Here is a 21829-nt window from a genome sequence, read left to right on the forward strand (position 1 = left end):
GGTTGAATTTAAGAAAACACTCTTATGAATTAGAAAATTGTTATTGTCATAATTTAAGGTGGCATTGACCAATTACGAATTCATCAGATGTTAATTCATTTCTTTTTTTTATTTGTGGTATAATACTTTTCTAATTGATTATGCTATTACAGTTGTCCCATTTTCCCCCTGCACACCCCCTCCTACCCACATTCCCCCCCTTTAGTTCATGTCCATGGGTTGTACATATAAGTTCTTTGGCTTCTACATTTCCTATACTATTCTTACCCTCCCCCTGTCTATTTTCTACCTACCATCTATGCTACTTATTCTCTGGAACCTTTTCCCCCTCTCTCCTACTCCCACTCCACTTCTCTGGTTCTATTCCTGTTCTACTTGTTTCCTTAGTTTGCTTTTGTTTATGTTTTAGGTGTGGTTGTTAATGATTGTGAGTTTGCTGTCCTTTTACTGTTCATATTTTTTATCTCCTTTTTCTTAGATAAACCCCTTTAATATTTCATATAATATGGGCTTGGTGATGATGAACTCCTTTAACTTCACCTTATCTGAAAAGCACTTTATCTGCCCTTCCATTCTAAATGATAGCTTTGTTGGATAGAGCAGTCTTGGATGTAGGTCCTTGCCTTTCATGACTTGAAATACTTCTTTCCAGCCCCTTCTTGCCTGTAAGGTCTCTTTTGAGAAATCAGCTGACAGTCTGATGGGAACTCCTTTGTAGGTAACTGTCTCCTTATTCCTTGCTGCTTCTAGGATTCTCTCCATCATTTTAATCTTGGGTAATGTAATTATGATGTGCCTTGGTGTGTTCCTCCTTGGGTCCAACTTCTTTGGGACTGTCTGGGCTTCCTGGACTTCCTAGAAGTCTATTTCCTTTGCCAGATTGGGGAAGTTCTCCTTTATTATTTGTTCAAACAACTTTTCCACTTGTTGCTCTTCTTCTTCTCCTTCTGATACCCCTATAATTCAGGTGTTGGAACATTTAATGATGTCCTGGAGGTTCATAAGCCTCTCCTCATATTTTTGAGTTTCTGTTTCTTCATTCTTTTCTGATTGGATGTTTCTTTCTTCCTTCCGATCCACACCATTGATTTGAGTCCCAGTTTCCTTACCATCACTATTGTTTCAGTGTACATTTTCCTTTATATCACTTAGCATAGCCTTCATTTTTTTCATCTAATTTGTGACCAAATTCGACCAATTCTGTGAGCAGCCTGATTACCAGTGTTTTGAACTGTGCGTCTGATAAGTTGTCTATTTCTTCATCATTTAGTTGTATTTTTTTCTGGAGCTTTGATCTGTTCTTTTGTTTGGGCCATTTTTTTTTGTCTTGACACTCCTGTTATTGATTGAGGGGCAGAGCCTTAGGTGTTCACCAGGGCTGGGCAACCCACATCACTGTGTTGTGGTGCTGAATGTGGGGGAGGGTCTGAGAGGGAACAATGGCACTTGCTCTGCTCTCTGCCAGATTTCAGTCACTTCTCTCACTTCCCACAGGCAAACTGGGTCCTTCTGGTGCTGATTCCCATGTAGGTGGGTTTGTGTACATTCTAGGACCCTGTGGGTCTCTCCAACCAGTTCTCCTGTGAGACTGGGAGTTTCTCCCGCTACCTCAACCCCTGCAGGTGTTTTCAGTTGGTGGTTTGAGACTTTATTTCCCTGTGCCGGAACCCGGGCTTGAGCAGTCCATCCTGCTCCCCAGTTGTTTCTCCCGGTTTATCTGTGCAAATGTGGGACCACCCAGTCTGCAATCCGTGACCTCGCCAGGCCTGCCAGCTGCTGCTTTGCTGGCCAGCTGCAGCCTTGTATGTCCTGCTCCACAATCCCCCGCCTCACTCAGTCCGCCAGCCATTGCTTTGTCTGGAGTCCCCTCTGCCCGGCTGCCTGTCTCCTCCCCTCCTACCGGTCTGGATAAATGTGTCTTCTTTAACTCCTTGGTTGTTGGACTTCCATACGTTTTGGTTTTCTGTCAGTTCTGGTTGTTTTTTGTTTTTATTTTATTTTTATTATTTATTTATTTATTTTTAGAGAGGGAAGGGAGGGAGAAAAAGAGAGAGAGAAACATCAATGTGCGGTTGCTGGGGGCCGTGGCCTGCAATGCAGGCATGTGCCCTGACTGGGAATCGAACCTGCGATGCTTTGGTTCGCAGCCCACGCTCAATCCACTGAGCTATGCCAGCCAGGGCTATTTTTTGTTTTTAAATTGTCGTGTCCTTCTTTTGGTTGTACGAGGAGGCACAGTGTGTCTCCCTATGCCTCCATCTTGGCCAGAAGTTAATTCATTTCTTAAAATGTGCAAGATGTGATTTCTGCTTAGAATATGAAACTCATTTTTCTTTTATTGTCTTCTATGGTATCTGACTCCCCAGATTGCTCAGTAAATACTTAATAGCTATTAAAAGTCATTTTAGGGGATACGAAACTGAAAAGCTCATGGTCCTTGTTTTCAAGGAGCCCATGGTATAAAATCAATCAGTAGCTTTCCAACCTGAGCTAACACTGAAACAACCCTGGGATCCAGGGATGGGGCTCGAACACGTGAAGACTGGAAGTCCCACTGGTACTTCTGATGCAGAGTCTTTGTAAACGATTTAAGCTTAGCTCTAAAAATAATTACAACAAAATAGCAAGAATAATAAACACAAGAGAAATCTGTAATATTAGTGTTAGAGAAAACCAAAACCCCAAGGTAGCTGTTGCAAGATGGCCATATAACTTTTGCCAATTAGTGTACAGAATCGTCACGTGTGCCAACATCTCCTGAAAAATCCAAACCATCGTAATAAACTCTATCACAATAAGGTTATATTTAAAGCGTACTTAATCGGTCTCACTAATGAAATCTCTTCCTAGGAAATTAGGTTCTCAAAGAGGATTATTTACTCTTTTAATTTAGCAGAGTACTACGGAGTGTTCTTGCAAAACCACTGTTGCTAATAATAGTATTGAAAGTCCACATTTACTGATCACTCACTATGGACCAACCTCTGAGCCAAACACCTTCTGTGATTATCACATTTATGCTTCACAAGAGCCCTATCCGTGTGTTTTCATTCCCATTTTACAGAGGAAGAACAGAGGCTTGGAGAGTTGAAGGAACTTGCCTAAGATCACACACACCATGGCAAGTGGCAGAGTCAGGAGAAGTCCCGCTCTTTGTCCAAAGTGAATGCCTGAACTACGGGAAGCACGAACTATGCAGAAACTACACTGGAGACGTGAACGAGATGCCTCCTGGAGTGAACGAGAGTCCACCTCACTCAGGCCCCGGATGGGGACTAAATCAAGGAATGAAGAAATGAGTGGCTGGACGGCTTTGTCACTCGGCTGGAAGCCACATCACAGCGGTAGCAGGTAATTTTAGCTCTACGGTTCACCACAGTTGTGTTTAAAAGATCAACACGATACAAAAGTAATGTAGTTAAAACAGATATTTCACTTCATTGACTGTTTTAATCTTAAACGAATTATCACAATTGTAATACGCAAACTCTTGAATCAGCAGAGCCCTCCCAGCTGGAAATGAAAAGCTAGAGAGGGAGGTGGTGGCTGTTCGGTCAAGCCGCTGAGCAGCACTCCCCGTTTATTTTTACGTTAGCGTGTCAGTTAGAGCACGGACCAAAGGAGATCACCTGAGAATCGGATTGCCTTTGCCTCCACTGCTGAAACGTCGGGAATTAAAATATTTTGGCTAAGAACCAGTGACACTCCTTGGAAGCCGTTTTTGAATGTCGGGGGAAGCTACTCTTCTGACAGAATTGGATGTTGTTTATCATTGGAAATCCCTGAATTCAGAAGTAGAGAGAAACATTTCCTTCTCTTTCCTTCTGTAGGTATTAGTAAATATGAGATACTTTCATATTACTGCTTTGGGTTAGTTTTGAAAAAATCATATAATTTCAGAACTTAATCATAGACAACGCAAAGGGTGGAGTGACGTGCAGAAGGTGAGAAAGAAGAAACACACTCCGACATTGGACCTGTTCGAATCCCAGCTCCAGAAGCTGTAAACGCTGAGTGAGTCTGGATGAGGAGGTTTACTTTGCTAAGCTTCATTTTTTTTCCCACATAAAAACGGAAGTGAAACTATCTCATCATTCGGTTGTTACAAGGTCTAAGATGAGAACATATCTTTGGGTCTATTACAGTCATTCGAAATCTATCATTTCTCATTCCAATCCCTTCATCGTATACTTGAGAGTGTTGAGGTCAGAAAAGATATCCTGAAAGTCATACAAATTTAAACCTAGGATTATGGGTGTTGCCTGTACTTTTTAAAAATAATGCATTAATTTAAATAATAAAGGATTAATGAATTAAGTTTTAAATATCGACATTTTATTTCACTTTCCACTGCTTGTCTTTTTTCTAGTACACAGCAAGTTCTGATCCACTAAGGATACATGTAGCTCATTATAACCCTGCCTAGTCCAGGAAGGAAATTGGATAATTCATTTGGTTCATGCTCATTCTTTAAAAATGAACTACCAGTAACAGGTCAGGGCTCTCGACATTGCTGTTCATGAACATCCAGTTGGGCATTTCTTCCTGTGTTGGTAATGATTCAAATGAAACTACTGGTTAGACTTTAGACACCATGCGATTAGATTTCCATGGCAAAATACTGTGATACACACACGCTTAGAAATTGCCACTGTTGCCATGGAATCGGATTATTGATGCAAGAAGAGGGGACAAAGGTTGCTCGATACGTTCACTTTACAAGATCAGGAAACCAAAGGCAGGTAAAATTAAGTGACTTCCTCCAGCTTACACAGTAAGCAGCAATGCTGGGCGGAGAAACCAGGTAAATACCTGCTTCTGATTCACAGAGGCACTTAGCACCCTCTGCTGAAGTAAACCTTTCTCTCCCCTAGAAAGCGTGTCTCTCCCCTAGAAAGCGAACCCCTGGAGGGCCAGGGATGGTGTCTTAGTCATTCTGAAGTCCAGGCAGTGAGCAAAGACTCACAAAATTTCTATACATATCCATCATTTGATTTAAGCCACACAAATAATAAAAAAAATATATTTAAAGAGTTTTTTCAAGAATCAAGAATGGCTTCTTATAGATTCTGTTATTCTACGACTCAAAAGTAGTGAGGTTCTCCTTTGAGAGTGAACACCCTAAGACGTACCGGCCGACAGTGAGCCCCCACTCAGAGCTGCTGCCTGTGGAGACGACTGTCCGCCTGTCCCATCAGTGGCGGGCTGGCTCCGTGCCTGGGCACTGCTCCTCCACTGAAACTGCCTCCAGAGTGTGCGCACGGGACACATGAGGAAAACCGATCTCGCCATTGCTCCCCCGGATTTGGACTCCGCCCAGCGTCCATCAGCTTTGTTCACCCACCTTGTTTACTAGACTTGGCTCTGAACAAGTGCAGTTGTTCAAAATCCAATTCACCTTGAAAGGATAAAGATTCACCTCCCACCCAACGCAGGAAAACTATTCTACAGTTGCTTCAGCGCCACTTGGATGGATAAATAAACCCCCAAGGTGACTAATCTACAGGTAGCAGATGCTGGAATGTATACATTTTGGCATATCCATTGAAATGCACAGAAAGCCATATGACTAAATATTTTATGTTTCCTTAATCCCTGGGCAGCAGTATCATCTGCTTAACAAGAAAAAAATTAAGACCCTGGACAAGTGACTTCACGGGAACTTCTGTGCAGTGGCTGCTCTGGGCTAGTGGTTTGCAACCGGGGGGATTTCTCTCTCCCACCCCAGGGGTGGCCATCTGGCAAAACCAGAAACACTTTTGACTGTCATGCCTTGGGGCAGGGGCCGTGCCACTGGAATAGTGTGGCAGAGTCCAGGGGTGACGTGTCATGCACAGTACAGCTCCCAGAACAAAGAATGATCTTGTCCAAAATGTCGATTATTCTGAGACTGAGAACCTGAGTCCTACGCTGAGAATCCTGACTCCCCGTCTCTTTGGTCGCCCTCACCAATGTCGTCGTGACTAGCCCAGTGTCCTCACGTTTCCGAAAGTAAAAGTATCTTCCCGTATTTTCCTTTGGGGATGAAAGAGTAAATTTTCCATGCTATTTTGTCTCTTGAATGTCTCCTTTTGCCTTAGGTCCGTTTACCAAAGGACACTAAATTGTCACAGAGGTTGCCTGGAGATGCATTTGGCATCTGAAAGGTCTACTTGGCAGGAAAATGAAAGCAACTCAAAATGTGTGTGCTCTTCAGGGCAACGGGCTATTCCCACCCCACGTCACTACAGCTCAGAGACAGCTGGGGCGAGGCCAGCTGGGACCTCCTGCTCCGTCGCTTTGGCGTGTTGCTGTACATTTGTCCCTCCTCACTACACAACTAAGGAGGAAGAGAGGAGAAAGCAGGGCCAAGGCCAGCTACCCTGGTCTAAGGGTTGCTTCTCCGTGTCTTTCAGAAGTCCCCAAGGTGGTTCCCTTGCTGGGAAGTCCATTCAGCAAAGAAAGGTAGGTTAGGGTTGGGTCAGGGTTACTTTTGACAATAGAGGATTAGACTTTGGAATCTATACTTTGTATGACAGAATGTCGCACCTAAAAGCATTTCTTTCCACCTCAGATTTTTGAAATAAAGTATGTAACATGTAGCCATCTGATTTTCTCAGGACTTGCTGAATTTTGTGGTCAGAGGAGAACCCTTTCCCATGATGGTTTTGCTAACACCGATAAACACACGGAGTGTTGAATGTCTGCAGCTGGTCCATCAAACCTCCACAGAGCTCTTACTTTGTTGGCCCAGTCTGAACCTTATTGTCTGGAAATGTTCCCAAAACCGAACATAATTTTCCACTTAAGAAAAGATGCTTTGTACCATTTTCAATGGTCAATGGTCGGACAACCACAAAAGTAGATCACATTTGAGAAAGTAGATGCACCCTCGGTATCTGGGCCTCACATTACACTGCAGTGAGTAAAGAAAGGGCAGCAAAGGTGAGTGTGCTGTTGTCCTGAGAGATTGGAGAAGTCACTTTTGTCATCTTCCCTTCCTTTGAGTCCCTGTAAATCTACAGGTCAAGGAGTTACTGCTCAGTGGCAAATTCCGTCTTGTATCATTCCTAATTGCCTCATACAAATCTCACATTCCAAAGAGATCACCAGTGGCTCAGTGGATGGAGCCCAGGATGTAAACCAAAGTGTTGCCAGTTCGATTCCCAGTCAGGGCACATGCCTGGGTTGTGGGCCAGGTCCCCAGTGGGGGCACATGAAAGGCAACCACACGTTGATATTTCTCTCTGTCTCCTTCTCCCCTCCCTTACCCCTCTCTAAAAATAAATAAATAAAATCTTTGAAAACAAAACAAAGAGATCACCCAGAAACTCAGGACAAGGATCATGAGTCAAGATCATATAAGACCTTACACCATGCCTCTCCTGTCCCCACTCAAAGCCCACAGCACAGTCCTCATACATTCTCATTGTTGGCCGGTTCTCATGCTGGGATGCTGGGGGAAACACTACTTCGGTCAACTATGACAAAGAGAAATTAAAATTCTCTGAAGTCATAACATAAATAACATCCTAGACACCAAGTGGGTTATATTCCTTTCTTCCCCTCTCCACTCCACCATATCTAAGTTTTGTCTGAATTTTTATCAAGGACTGTAGGAGGACAAAAGACCCAAAATATTCCAGAGATAAACCATGCAACATTAGGAAAGAAAAAAAAACACTTTCATAACTACAATGGCCACACAAAACAGCCTCAAGAAAAACACTAAAAAATATGAGGTCTGGAGAAAGCTAAAAAATGTAACTGTGTGAAACTAGGTGGAAAGTACCACCCCGGGTATATGAGCACTTTCTCCACTACCCTCCAGTGGACGGTGAAGACAGAGGCAAGCTTGTGAAACTCTCCTCTCCTCATGAGCAGGAGTAACACAATGTACTCTCCCAGGTGCTGAGCTAAGACGAGGTTTCTACTTACTTTCATTACTTCTTCCACCGCCTTCAACACGCACACGCATGCACACCCATGCACACAAACACACACACATTTTCAATGTAAAGCAGGCTACCTAGTAGTAGTTGGGGCAGAACCTGGTGCATCATCTAAAGAGCCTCTATGTGCACAGCTCACATCATCAACACCTGAAAGCATCCCTGCCCGTGGTTCATGGCCCAAGGAGCCCCTTGGATACAAGGGTCCTTGGCCATGCTCTGTTTGGGGGGCTGCCTGAACACACGGGTGAAGTGTTAGCACACACGGCAATGAGCTACGTGTTCATGCAAAGATGTGAGATTCTCCTCTTGCCATAAAAACCCATGTAGAAAGGCACGTGGCAGCCCACTCTGCTTGGGAATGACAATGAGTCAAGTTCATGCAATAGCCCTTTAACTGCTAAGCAGTTAATGTAAAATGAGACCAGAATCAAACTAAGTTTCCAGGCTTTTTTTTTAGCAATGGACTCAGCGCATCTCCCCGAATCCACATATGGTCTCTGTTAACAGACTGAACTTCGAGTGAACTATGTACTCAGCCAAATTGCTCTACATCTATTCAAAATATCATTACACGTACTATGTTTGGAGAAACAGGCAAAAATAAATTAAACCCTTCAAAAACGAACTCCAAAATATGTGAAAGATATATTTCCACAAGTAGTCTTCTATAGCATTATTGTGTTATTTATTTCCACGGCCAGTTCACTTTTGAACCTGAGCTAAATCACACTGGTAACAGCTTCTCTGTACAATGTTCAGATAAGCAGCAGCCGCGGGGTGCATTTGCTCGGTTTTCTGCTGGCCAGACTTCACAGCCATTTCCGAAGGGCAGCCTGTGCTCCTCGCATTCCCTAAGGAAATCGCACTTTCTGGTCTCACTGCCGCACCCGCCCCATCGAGATAGGGTGTCGCAGCTCTCCACCGACCCGACAGCTCAGAAGCTGCTTTCCTTTTAACGGCTGAGGCCGCGGGAAAATAAGTGCTGAGGGGCTGAGAGGAAGGGATATTTTAAAGCAAAGATCCAGGCTATGCTTGTGATTTCTGCAAATAAAAATCAATCACGACAAGCAAGTGTCTGGCTATTCCTGTCCAATCGCTTTCAGTACTTTAAAATAAGTTCATTAGCGAAAGGCGACGGTCCCAGGCCGTTCAGTGAGAGCCAGAGGTCCTGGGCTCTCCACAAGGAAGCCAGATGTCCGTGTCTGCCGGCGACGCATGCAGCATTTTCCTCTGCAATCCTCCAAGGCCAGATATTCTGAGGCAATTTCATATTTCCAGCTTTATGTTGTTGTTATAGTGAAAATATTATGGAAGAAAACATTTTTAAAGATTTTATTTATTTATTTTTAGAGAGGGAAGGGAGGGAGAAAGAGAGAAAGAAATATCAATGTGCGTTTGCTGGGGGCCGTAGCCTGCAACCCAGGCATGTGCCCTGACTGGGAATCGAACCTGCGATGTTTTGATTCGCAGCCCGAGCTCAATCCACTGAGCTACGCCAGCCAGGGTGGAAGAAAACATTTTATCAACTGAATGTGATATATCATAGACAACAGTGTTCGGGGAGGCGGGTGGATGGAGGTGGGAGAGGGTATAGCGGGGATACATGGTCACGGGAAAGAGAACAATAAAAAAGCTGAAATGTTATTGTCGGGAGTGGTGTAAGTTATTGAAGCTTTTCGTTACAATTTTGTCAGATGGGGCACACTTAACACAACTCCTCGCCCTTTTCGTCACGTGATGGAGAGGATCGGACATACATCGCCTCACTTACATAAGCACTTACACTTGTTGGAGTCCCCCCTGGAGATCTGTAGGTCAGCCGCCCGAAGCTGCATCTACCGAGTGCACCCAACACGAAGGAGCATTCAGGGGCGCCTGCTCACACAAGGTGGAGAAAAATACGCCTCCCGGACACAAAGGGCAAGAAAAGCATCCAGGTGGGCACAGGACCACCTTCTTCTGCTTCTCCGTGCCCCGGACGAGTCAGTCGCGAAGCCCCCGGGACGGACGTCGGGATGCTCGCAAATGTTAGAGAATGAGCAGTCCCCGTTCCCGAGTGCTGTGTTCCCACATGTCTTCCGCACACGCAGACCCTTCAGCCTCTGTCCCTGGTGACTCTTTGTACTTGTTCGTCATGCCCCACCCTTGCCCACGGAGATGGGAAGACACGGAAGATCCGAGAGGTAAAAAATATATGAAGTTAATGATCAGTATGGCTCAATCTGAAGTTTACACGTTCAGTAGGCGAGCCCTGAGCTAGGGGCTCATCACCGACTCTGTGATTTGCCTTCTTATCCCAATGGTCCGGGCATCTGGGTGGACACGGCCTGGACTGTTTCAGTGAGAAAAAGCACCAGGAAAAAGTACATGGAAGCTTCAGTCACACCAGAGGGCTTCCAACCAAAGAGAAACAGGTGACATTTCTTCCCTCACACTGCACTGAAAGGGGGCAGAGAAGTGACGAAGCAACCCCCGACCTCTGGAAGCTGGTGGGACCCTCACACACAGGCCATGCTCTTCTCCTGCTGGCAATCAGCAACCTCCCAGAACACCTACCGGGTTACCCAAGATCAAGGGGAAGTGAGGTCGAAAAACGGATACTTTGGGAGGTTGTCTACGCACTAAAACAAGATCCCACAAAATAGCAAACAGTTACCAGTCTAGACTACAATGAACGACCGAGACCTCTTTTCCAATCCGAGTTGGTCCTCTCTCCAGCCCTACAGACAAGACCTGCAGAGAGATCCCACTGCGGAACTGCCCTCGCTCCCTGCCTGCATCCACTCTGGAGAGAAGCTCTGCTCCCTTCAGCCCCCCGCTAGTCACCCGCCTACACCCTGGTTTGATAAGACATTCTCTCCATCGCCTGCTCCCTGGGGGCCTCGTGGTTCCCAAGGTCTGGGTTCTCCCTTGCCGCAGTGAGTGGTAAACTCAGTGATCCATCTGTGGGTGGTGGTCTGGGAGTCACACAACACTCACGCTCTCTGTCTCCCCCTGGAAGGTGAGAAGGTCTCCCAGAGGGGGCCGTTCCCCCGTGGATGAATGGCCTTGCCCTGCACTTCCAGGAGCCCCGCCTGCACAGGGCAGACGGGCGAGGGGCCTGAGCTGCCCAGGTCCATTGTACTTCCAGACGTGGATACCTCTGACGTGCTCGCTTATTGACAGTTAGTGTGTCGGTTCATTTACAGTCCCAGACCATCTGCCCCATCCCCCGTTTGCTGGCGGACGTCCCAAGTCTGTCCTGCCACGGCCTGTTCACGAAACATCCCTGCTGCAGGAACTCCTTGCCTTTATTCCTCTGACTCTCCCCAGTCAACCCGCCTGCTCTCAGCTTCCTCTGAGCGCCAGCTGCAGGCTAGACTAGCTCCTTCTTGGACGTCAAGTTCGATGCATTAAGAAAACTGACCCCCGCAGAGAGTCACTGAAATGGGTGAACTCTATCCTATGCCACGCTTTTTAGAAAAATATATGCATTCTCTCTCTCTCCCCCCTCCCCCCACCTCTCTCTCACGCACACACACGCACCAGGCACTGAATAGGCATCTGACTTCCCCACAGCTTCCAACTCCCCCCAGTTTCCAGCTCTCCTGACACAGACCATGAAAGGCGCCTGCCCGGATTTGCCTTTAATCTTTCCAGCATCCGCAGAATGAAGGAGAGACAGAGCGAGCTTGGATGTGCACCGCTGTTTCAAAAATCCTTGGGTCAAAAGTTGTTGGAGCAGCAAGTTACAGACATCCGTCCCCCCTGCCGTACCCCAGCAGGACCCAGGCTGACACCAATCCTCTGTCACACGGCCTCGTGGTTGGAAGCTGCTATCACATCTTTTTTTTACTGTTGGAGAGCGGGCCTGGGAAAGCAGTTGGGCTGCAAAGTGCTGCGAAGTTAATTGGTTTTGGTGGAAGACACTGAGGCTGGAAGTGACGGAGGCTTCTTCCACGGCAATTCGCTTCAGAGCTCAGGGGAAGAAAACGCCCCTCGCGGTGGCCTTTGCCCGCGCTTCTGCCACACGAGAAGCCCAGGATCCAGCTCCGGGGCGTGGGCGGGGAGATGCGTGGGGGAGAATGGCTGAGGACCATTTTCTGGAAATCAGTGATGAGCCGATCTACCCTGGCAATAGAGCAAGCAGATTTGGGCTTAAATCCGGCAGGGCCTGTGGGTGAAGGAGTCATAGCTCAGACGAAGGAACAATTTAAGGAAACAGATTTCAGCGATAAGGAGGGGACTGATACATCTTGAGGTTGACACCTTCCAGATTTCTTTGAGCCAAGTTCATCTGTTGGCGGGGCGGTTGAGGGGCAGCTCGTCTGCAGACATGAGCCATGGTGCGCAAGGTGAGGTCACCTGGTGTCAGAAAGGAACATCTTTGAGCGCCAGACGCCTGGGTCAGAAGCTCCGGGGAGCAGTGTTCTGGAATTTACATTTCAACAAAACCTCTTCCATGAGCTCTTCCCAGTTGGCCAAGCCTCTGGCTAGGAAAAAGTTTACTTTCTAGAGCTTTCTTTCCATGTCCAAGCCAGGCTCCTCTTTCAGAGTTTCAGACACCTAGATTCGGAATTGCTCCCAGCACTGGCTCATGACACCACCGTAACCCATTATTTAGCCTTTCTGATGGGCAGTGTCTTACACTGCAAATTGGGAATAACAGCTATTGAATAAATGAGGCCTCCAATAGACATAGGTTGAAGAAATAAACCTTAAGATGAAAGTATCTTGTAAACAGTGATTATTCTCATGCTAGTCCTCCATGGTCTCTCTGCTATTCTCTCTCTATGGAAGGCATATGGAACCCGAGGAGGCAGCTTCCCATTCTACTGAGTAGCTGAACAGCCTGGTCCATGATCCGCTGCTCTAGTGTGTGCTCACTTATCTGGGGACAGGGCCTGGGGGACAGAGGCAGAAAGCTGCTCTTCGTGGAGACACGCTCTCTCATGTCACCCTGTCGTGACCTTTCAGCCCACCTCTCCGTGCGGTTTTTCCTGGCCCCCTGCAGCTGCTGAGATGGCTGAGATCTCAGGCCAACACCCACCCCTGCGGGGCCTGGGCAACGACAGGTAAATCGGGCGGCAGAAGTGTTGTTTGGGGTGTTGGTGTGAGCTGGAGTGTGTCCCGATTAGATGGAAAAAATAGTCTGTTGCGTTTGTGAGGCAGAAAGAGGGAGAGGCCGGGGAAGGATGGCCCTGCACAAACCCACAGCCTGTCCCCAGGCCCGACCTCCGACCCCCCGTCAGGGCCCCAGGCACCACGTTCCACGGTGCACAGTGCAGACGAAGCCAGCTCGCCTTCCACGCTGGTCCCTGCACCTGCTGTTTTCTGACGCTGCCTGTCTTCCTGTCCGTCCCTGTCCTCATCCTCCCCTGGGCGTGGAGCGCAGAACTCTGCCTTCGAGCCAGGAGACCTGGACTGTAATCCCAGTTTTGCTGCCAGTTAGCAAAAACGTGATTTCGGGTGATTGTTTAGCGTTCCTCTGGCCCAATTTCCTTCCCAAATGGAAAACAGTTAAATGGGCAGAAAGCACGTGACAAGGAGAATGGAGCCCAGTCCCCTCTCAGTTCCCTCCCTTTCTGTTACTCTGTGGCAGCGCTGGCCTGGGGCCCAGGCCAGCGTCCTGCCTTCGTGCGCTTTCTTGAGACAAAGCCATGAACTTCAGTGCTGCTCTTCTCACAGCCTGGCCCGCCCTAGCCCCAGCATTCTTACCTTCCCAGACCCCTAAACTGACCTCGCCTCCCAAGATGGCAGATAATGTATTACATGCACCCACCTCTAAGAAATGTGGATGTACCTGGCTGGCGTAGCTCAGTGGATTGAGCTCGGGCTGCGAATCAAAGCATCACAGGTTCGATTCCCAGTCAAGGCACATGCCTGGGTTGCAGACCATGGCCTCCAGCAACCACACATTGATGTTTCTCTCTCTCTCCCTCTCTCTCTCTCTTTCTCCCTCCCTTACCTCTCTAAAAAAAATAAATAAAATCTTAAAAAAAAAGAAATGTGGATGCATATAATACATCCCAAGAATTTTCCCTAATTTGCAGGAGTAAGCATAAGACATGGAGTCAAACAGACCCAAATTATAATCTTGGCTTTGCTACATTAACATGGGATTTTTGAGCAAGATACTAGACACATTTTCAACCTCCATTTTCCATCTCCAGTAAACCTGATAATTCCTTCCTTGTAAGGCTGCAGGGGGATTCAGTGAATACACTTCCTGGAAAGCACGGTGCCCGGCACATAAGGCGAGCTCAACACCTGTGCTTGCCTCCCTGTTCCCACCTGGATCATACCGGTGCTTCTTAACAACTAACCACATCCTGAAAATTCTGCCTTATCTCCCCAGGCCGTGACTGTGATCACGAGGTGATCATGGGTGGGCTGCACCGTGTCCAGCTCCAAGGGGTGTCATTCACACAGAAGGACACCGTGAACGGTGTCCCCAGGACTCCTAAGGACAGCACTGTCAGTAGTGCTGAAACGTCGGCATCTGTTCCTTTTCCCTCCTCCCAACCTCTCACGGACGTCTTGCTTCATCTCCAGCCTTGGACTGGTGAGTCATCTTCAGGATCTTCTATCCTCATTTGATCTAGGTAGTTTATTTTCGTTCGTTCCCTGAGGCTCCGTTCTGATAGATCCCCTTCAGTATCTTCCCAACACGTATGTGATTAGGCCTAGAGTCCCCAGACCACATTCAGAATCCTGCATGGTCTTCCCCTTCGCCTTCCCCAGGCTCACCTCTCACGTCCCCTTACACCTCACACTGCTCCGGCCAACCCTGACTTCCGTTCCTCGAGATTTCCTGCCTCCGTGTTTTTCTCTTGTTGTTCCCTCAGCTTGGGAAGCCACCCCCGCTGATCACAATCCTATCACAATCCTGTCCTTTCTTCAAAGCTGACCGAAATCTGTCCAGGTATCTCTCTCCTATGAGTCACCATAGGCCTTGGTCTTTAATCCTCTCATTTTTAGGTCATGGATGATCTTGTCTTTTTTTTTCTTAAGATTTTATTTATTTATTTTCGAGATATCAGAAGGGAGGGAGAAAGAGGGGGAGAGAAACATCCACGTGCATGAGATACATTGATGGGTTGCCTCTCACATGGCCCCACCTGAGGTCCTGGCCCACAACCCTGGCATGTGCCCTGACTGGGAATCGAACCTGTGATGTTTTGGTTTGCAGGCCAAGGCTCAATCCATTGAGCCACACCAGTCAGGGCCGATCTTGTCTTTTCAAACCTCCTTGATGCTGGTTCGGAACAACGGCATCCTGCTGATTTTAATGTGCTCACAGCACTGAGTGTAGACCTCCACTCACGGGAGCTGCTCAGCAGGTAGGTACCAAATTGAACCCTCCACCTGGATACACTGCCAGTGTCATCGAGGTATTCGCCATATGATGAGAGGAAAACACATTTCCAGCCACCACTCCGGATTCTCACTGAACGCAGAAGGCTAGGGCGGGGCAATGGTTTTGGGATCCCGTATCTGAAGTCACACCTTGAGTACTGTGTCTGGAGAAGAGCAGGCACCCAAATGTGTTTGTTTTATGAATAAACACAAAAATGGAACAAAGTGGATTTAAATCTTGAATCCATCTTTTCTTAACTCCACCATCTGGGTAAGTTGCTGAACTTTCTAAGGCTCATCCTTTCATTTATGATGGCATGGCAATCCTATCTTGGGGAGTTTTGTGACTATTAAACCAATCAATGCTTATGAAGCAGTTAGCATAGTATTCAACAGGCAGAGAACACTTAAAATAACTTGTTGTTGTGCCCTGGCTGGCGTAGCTCAGTGGATTGAGCAGGGGCTGCGAACCAAAGCATCGCAGGTTCGATTCCCAGTCAGGGCACATGCCTGGGTTGCAGGCCATAGCCCCGAGCAACCGCACATGGATGTTTCTCTTTCTCTCTCTTTCTCCCTCCCTTCCCTCTCTAAAAATAAATAAAATCTTAAAAAAATAACTTGTTGTTATCATCTAAACTGTTGCCTATAGAAATATTGTCTGAATTAATTCAATATCAATTTACTTGCACAAATGCATTGCTCCTTAAAAATTCTGGCAGGTGGTATGACTATTTTTTAACGGAAAAACCTACACTTTCATAAACTTCCACAAATTAGGGAAAAAACTGACTCAAATTGCACACCTTCTTTTTGAGACTGTGTGAATTCCGTGGGGGTGAGGTGCAAAAGCTGGTGTTTGAAAAATAAATTAAAAATAGGTCTTTAAGAAATAAAATCTGCGTCTTCCGGCACTGCTAAACTGTAGAAAATGCATCCGCAGTGTCCAGACCCAGCGGCCAGATTGGAAGCTATGCTCCCTCCATCCCATTGCCCTGAGAGACACCCATCCCTTCAGACACTGCTATCTAAGCAGCGCATGTGCTCAGAGTTTTGTTACCCAAATAGCAAATATCCATAAAAAGTTTTTAGAGAAACTAGTCAAATGCAGGATCTTAGAACTGTAGGAATTTGAAACAGAAAAGGATCTGGGAGATATTCTAGTTCAAACTCCCAGTCTCGCAGATGAACATACACCGGGCCCAGAAAGGTCGCCACAGTGCCTGGCCCGTTCTCCTTCCGGGGCAAAGGAGAGACCCGTCCCCTCTGGTGGTGTTCACGTAGGGTCTCTGACTGAGTGGCGGTGGTGCAGCCTCAAGGGGAAAGTGGCAGAGAAGTCTCCTCCTTCACTGGAGGAGGAGAGAGAGGGACACATTCCTGGGGGCTCAAGGGTTCGTCCACTGGCTGTCTCAGAGGTCAGTGAATCACCCCGCAAGGCACCATGCAACAGCCGACAATGACCTTTCCCCACGGACCTCATGCAGGAAGCTGAAAAACCTGAGAACAAGACAGAAAGAAAACCTCCGAGTTTCACCTTAATCCCGGAGGCTCTGCACCTGGTTTAAAAAGAGGCCTTTCTGGTTTTTCTGAGACTGAACCCCATTGACAACGCTTATAGCGCAAATGTCACAGCTGTGTTTTTGTACACGTGCAAGTCAAGTTTATAATGCCAGACAGAAAAAAAGTTGATGCTACCTGTAGAAACTCTTTGTTTCTACTTTATAAATTCTTTCCTCACCCACTTCTCTTCCTCTTTTCAATGATCCAGCTTTACTCTTCCAGATATAAAAGGCAGAGGCGAGCGAGAAATTTGGAATTAGAGCTGCTGGCTGAGGCAGTTTGTAAAAATTAGTTTCATGGGCTGTTAAGTGTGGCCTGGAAAAAAAAAGTGCCTAGAAAAACACTGCATTAGTTATCTTTAAACAAGATTCACCACTAAGACACTTGTTAGTGCCTTTTATATGCTAACGTGAATTGTGAATCTCTTGGGAGAGATGTGTAGATACATATAGAAACATTTCCAGTACTTTCCTAACTTATTTGATCTTCTTCCCCTGCCCCAAATCCTACTTCAGTAACACTGCACTAGTGCATAAAAACCCAAAAAGCAGTTCAACTCATAAGTTGCAAAGTCCTAAACTTCGTGAAATGCCATAAAAGAGAAAAGTAAAAGTCGTTTATTTCTTGAACAGATTTTCCTTAACTTCCTGAAGGGTCTTCGCTACACATGTAAAATAGGGGTGTGGCTCTCTTAGTCAAGTGCCAAGCAGGCCTGTTGTATGAAAATGTGTGTTCTTCTAAGTGCAGCAAAGTGAGGCTGGAGGGGCCGTGGGAAGACTCCTTTCCTGCCCAGTCTGTAAACGTTGGAAAAGAAGCTGCTTTCATTCCATGTGCAGAGAGAATGGAGAAAGCTGGCGCTGGTTGATCCCCAAGCCCCACCTGCCTCTTTCCCACCTCTGCTGGACCCTCAGCGATGCCTCAGAATCTGGGAGGCCTATGGGGTAAAGCTGAAAAGGACACATTTTTATGTGTATATAATATAGCTCCTTCGTTTTCAAATATGTAAGGGAGGCGGTAAGTTGTTATGTGCTGGGACGATTAACTTTAGTATAAAGCGGTGCTCAAAGTCTTCCTATTCTGCTGAGAATTTTGAGGAGGCTATCTGAGCGAAGGCTTGTGGCCAGGAAAGAGGTGAAGTGTTTGGTGTCATAATCTAGGGAAGGGTTTGGAATCCCCAAGGCAATGTGGGGGTAGGGGAAGAAAAGAGACGAGAGAAGGAGAAGGAGGTGGAGGAATGGAAGCTGGGGTGAAAAGGAATAGGGTGGTCAGAGGAAGATAGTCTAGGCTAGAAGATTTGTGACCACAGACAAGTTTAAAATTCAATTTTAAATTATGCACCTTGTTATGGTGGTAAAACCTCCCCATCTCCTTGGGTCCTCAGCAAAATCTCCAAACCAATATGGAAACCGGGTAAGGAACGAGGTGCAGGACTCTGGTTGTACAGAGTGAGGTGTGGAAAGGCCACGTGGGACAATCAATCCATAAAACAATGTATGTAGCCTGGAGACAGCCAGGCTCATACCGCAAGGATATAAGCAATCCCAGGGAAGGTTCTGTACGTGCATAGGGTGTACAAGGAAGGGCTAGGGACCTTACTTAGATCTTAAGACACAGGGAGGTCCCAGCTAATGTCTGGATAACAAAACGAAGTTATGCTTTTGTATGGAGGAAACTTTACGCTCCAATATCTTGTGCCTTTGACTACCCAAAAATGCCAATAACTGCCAAAGGAGTTGGGCTGTATTCCTATAGCCAACTGGCCACATCAACTTAGTGCCTTGCCAGCACTTTAAATGTAGTGACCCTGACGATATCTTCCCAACTTCCTCCTCACATCCCCATGTCTGTGTTTCCTGCCCCTGTGAATGTGTCTTCATCACCCCTGCTGCTTAAGAAGAAATCGTGTTCTCAAATCTTTCCACCCATGCATACCACATAGCTTAATAGCTACTGAATCGTCCTAATATTGCTGTTTGCATAAATTGCCTTGGGGTTTGCTCTCGTCCTCCGTTTAGCTTGCATTACGTCACTCAAACAGCTCTAAGCACCTCTTAAGCGGTCCCTCTCTCCACTCCGCCCATCCTCCAAGCTGTGCCAGTTACCGATCTGAAGGCAGACCTGGTGAAGTCACTCCCCGAGCACCCTCCCGTTGCTCACAGGATCACGTTCCCCGCAGCCTGGCGAAAAGCTTTCCTGCAAGTGTGTTTCTCCCCCACTACATGGCTCACCTCCTGCAATTTCCCAAATAATGGATTATTTTCACCTACAGATCTTTTCCCCTCCTCTTCTTGTCTTTCCCTACAATGACCTTGAGTCCTAGCGAAACAGTTATGCCTTGTCCCTTTACCATAATTCAAACTGTCAATGCTACAGATAAAAGTTCTGATAGAACCTGTATTTGATCTTCAGACATTATTTGCATTGTTTCAGACTTTAATTCAGAAGAATAAATAGTATATACAGATTCTCATGTTTGATCACACTCATGGGAAAGAGCCACAGAGAGCTTTGGCGGCTGCAGGTGTAATTACACTTCACATGCACGGCTGGACTTGGCCAAGGGGATGGATGCCCTCTCTCTGGAGGCTGACTCTTGCTTATGGTGTCAAGTAAAGGCATATGCTCAAGACTCTGTGTCATCATTCATTGTCCAAGTGAGCTCAGGCAAAAGCTACTACTTCTACGAACCTCAATTTTTATCGGTGAGAGAGTATCTACTGCCCAGGGTTGTTACCTAGACCCGATGTAACTAAGCACGGAGAAAGACCCTGTGAACAGTGGACAAAGGGCTTTGTAACCTGTAGAGTGCTACACACAGGGGAAAGGGATGCTACGAAAAGAGAACTGGACGTGGAGTCAGAACACAGGGCGCCATGGGTTGATCTGTGTCCTAGAAAGGTCTATTGAGGCCCTAATTCCACATCCTTGTGAGTGTGACCTTATTTGGAAACAGGGTGCTTGCAGATGTAATCAAGTGAAGATGAGGGCACTAGAGAAGGCACTAACACAGCAGGACTGGGCTCCTGATAAGAAGAGAAGACGGGCACACGGGCAGAACGCCAGGTGGAAACAGAGACAGAGACTGAAGGGATGCACCTGCAAGCCAAGGAACACTGGGGATTGCCAGCTATCCCCAGGAGAGAGGGCAGAGGCATGGAAAAGACTGTCCCCCAAAGCCTTCAGAAGGAATCCAACCTGCTGACACCCTGATTGCAGAATCGTAGCTTCTGGAGCTCATAGACAAACAAAAAATATCTTTTGTTTTAAGCCACCTAGTTTCTGGTGCTGTGTTCTGGCAGCCCCAGGAAACTCATACACACGGGTATGAGTTTCAGCTCCATCACCTACAGGACCTATGAATGTGCAGTCATATGTTTAAACTTTCCCCCTGGTACTTGAAGGGCACTTACCTTTCGGTGATTGTCTCTCTGAGGCCACTGGCCACCCCTTTGACCACAGTGCTAGCTTTGGGCGTCAGCACCACCTGAGATATAAAAAACGAGCCCTTCTTTCTTCTCTCCGTGATGGACGCCTGCAGAAACTGGATGAGTTTCTCTGGGTCGGTGGTGTTGGCCCAGGGAGCAGGCATCATCTGCCCCGGCCAGAGGAAGGGCACCTCCAGAGCCACGGGGCTGTGGTAGAAGACCAGCACTTGGTAGTCCTTCTCCCACAGGTACTTGAGACTGACTTCCTGCGCAAAAATGGCCGGGCACATCTTATTGCCATAGATGTCTTTCAGCATCTGGACCAATTTCTCATGGTGGTACTTCTGCATCCCGTAAAAATGGTTGAAGTCCAAGAACACTACCTCCTTGTGGTGATCCGTGAGGAACGCATTGATCTCCTCAAGGCCTTCATTGACTTTGGCACTGAACAAGCCATGAGCAAAGTAGAGTTCATTGTCGGGGTCTCTGGGCTTGGTGGAAATGCGGAGATCAAAGTAACGGATCCCGGCTCCTAGCTGGCCCGTGAAGTTCATCGTTTGGGTGGCTAACCATTTCCGCATCAGCTTCTTGGCCACAGTTCCAAACACGGAGACGAAATTCTGGACGGTTTCGGGCTGCTCGGGGCCGACTGGGGAGGCTTCGTCAATGTAGAAGCTGAAGGAATCGTGAGACCCTGGAAGAGGAACAAGGCACAGTGTGGTTACGTTTCAGTCCTTCGTCCTCCCCAGCTTCCCTCCTGCCAGGACTGCGTCTCTCCCTGAAGTGAGCCAAAGGAAGCACCGGGCAATATGTACCAAGTTCATTCTCATGTCTTAAGAAGGAGGTTCTTTTTATAGCCTGGCATAGTGCACAGAGTAAATCAGTTGTGAAGTTATAAAAATTCCTTCTGATAATGCTTTGAAATTCAAACGATCGTCTTCTACTTCTTTTTTTTTAAAGATTTTATTTATTTATTTATTTATTTTTAGAGAGGGAAGGGAGGGAGAGAGAGAGAGAGAGAGAAACATCAATGTGTGATTGCTGGGGGTCATGACCTGCAACCCAGGAATGTACCCTGACTGGGAATCGAACCTGGGACACTTTGGTTCCCAGCCCATGCTCAATCCACTGAGCTATGCCAGCCAGGGCTCGTCTTCTACTTCTGTAGACAAAGAATTGAATGGATTTATTTGGACTGGTTTTCCATATAGTAACCATTCAAAAATAAGAACTAAGGGGACTCACCAGTTCCCAAATGCTTTATCTATAATGTTGCCCCTTTCTTCCTTTTGGGTTGATTTGAAGTTGAAAGGTTTGTTTCGATAAATAAAGAAGCCCTTTTCACAACAGATGATCATTGTAAGAATTGCTAACTCATACCCTTTGGAAAACGCAAGAGGTCACAGGGCAGAAGAAAGGAGAAAAAGGAAAGAGGACAGTCCCGTGTTGAGATATCTGACACCATTTCCGACCCGGCATTTGGGAAATTGTCAGCTTAGATAAGGCTGCAAGTGAACACATCTGAAAACAGCATTAAAAAAATTAACTAACAGGACATTTTCTTCACAGATATTT

At 46.8% G+C, this 21829-nt stretch overlaps 1 protein-coding gene across 3 annotated transcripts in view; it reads right to left on the reverse strand.

The window, feature by feature from the left end:
* Positions 1-21829, reverse strand: part of PLCXD3 (phosphatidylinositol specific phospholipase C X domain containing 3) — a 185855-nt gene that overhangs the window by 73724 nt on the left and 90302 nt on the right. For all 3 annotated transcript variants that reach the window (XM_045848404.1, XM_045848405.1, XM_045848403.1), the window contains exon 2: positions 20240-20948. In XM_045848404.1, coding sequence (XP_045704360.1) covers positions 20240-20948 — 709 coding nt within the window. The remainder of the gene's footprint in view (positions 1-20239; positions 20949-21829) is intronic.

Source organism: Phyllostomus hastatus, unplaced genomic scaffold (genome assembly GCF_019186645.2).
Source record: "Phyllostomus hastatus isolate PE091 unplaced genomic scaffold, TTU_PhHast_1.1 phas_contig_58, whole genome shotgun sequence".
Lineage (NCBI taxonomy): Eukaryota > Metazoa > Chordata > Mammalia > Chiroptera > Phyllostomidae > Phyllostomus > Phyllostomus hastatus.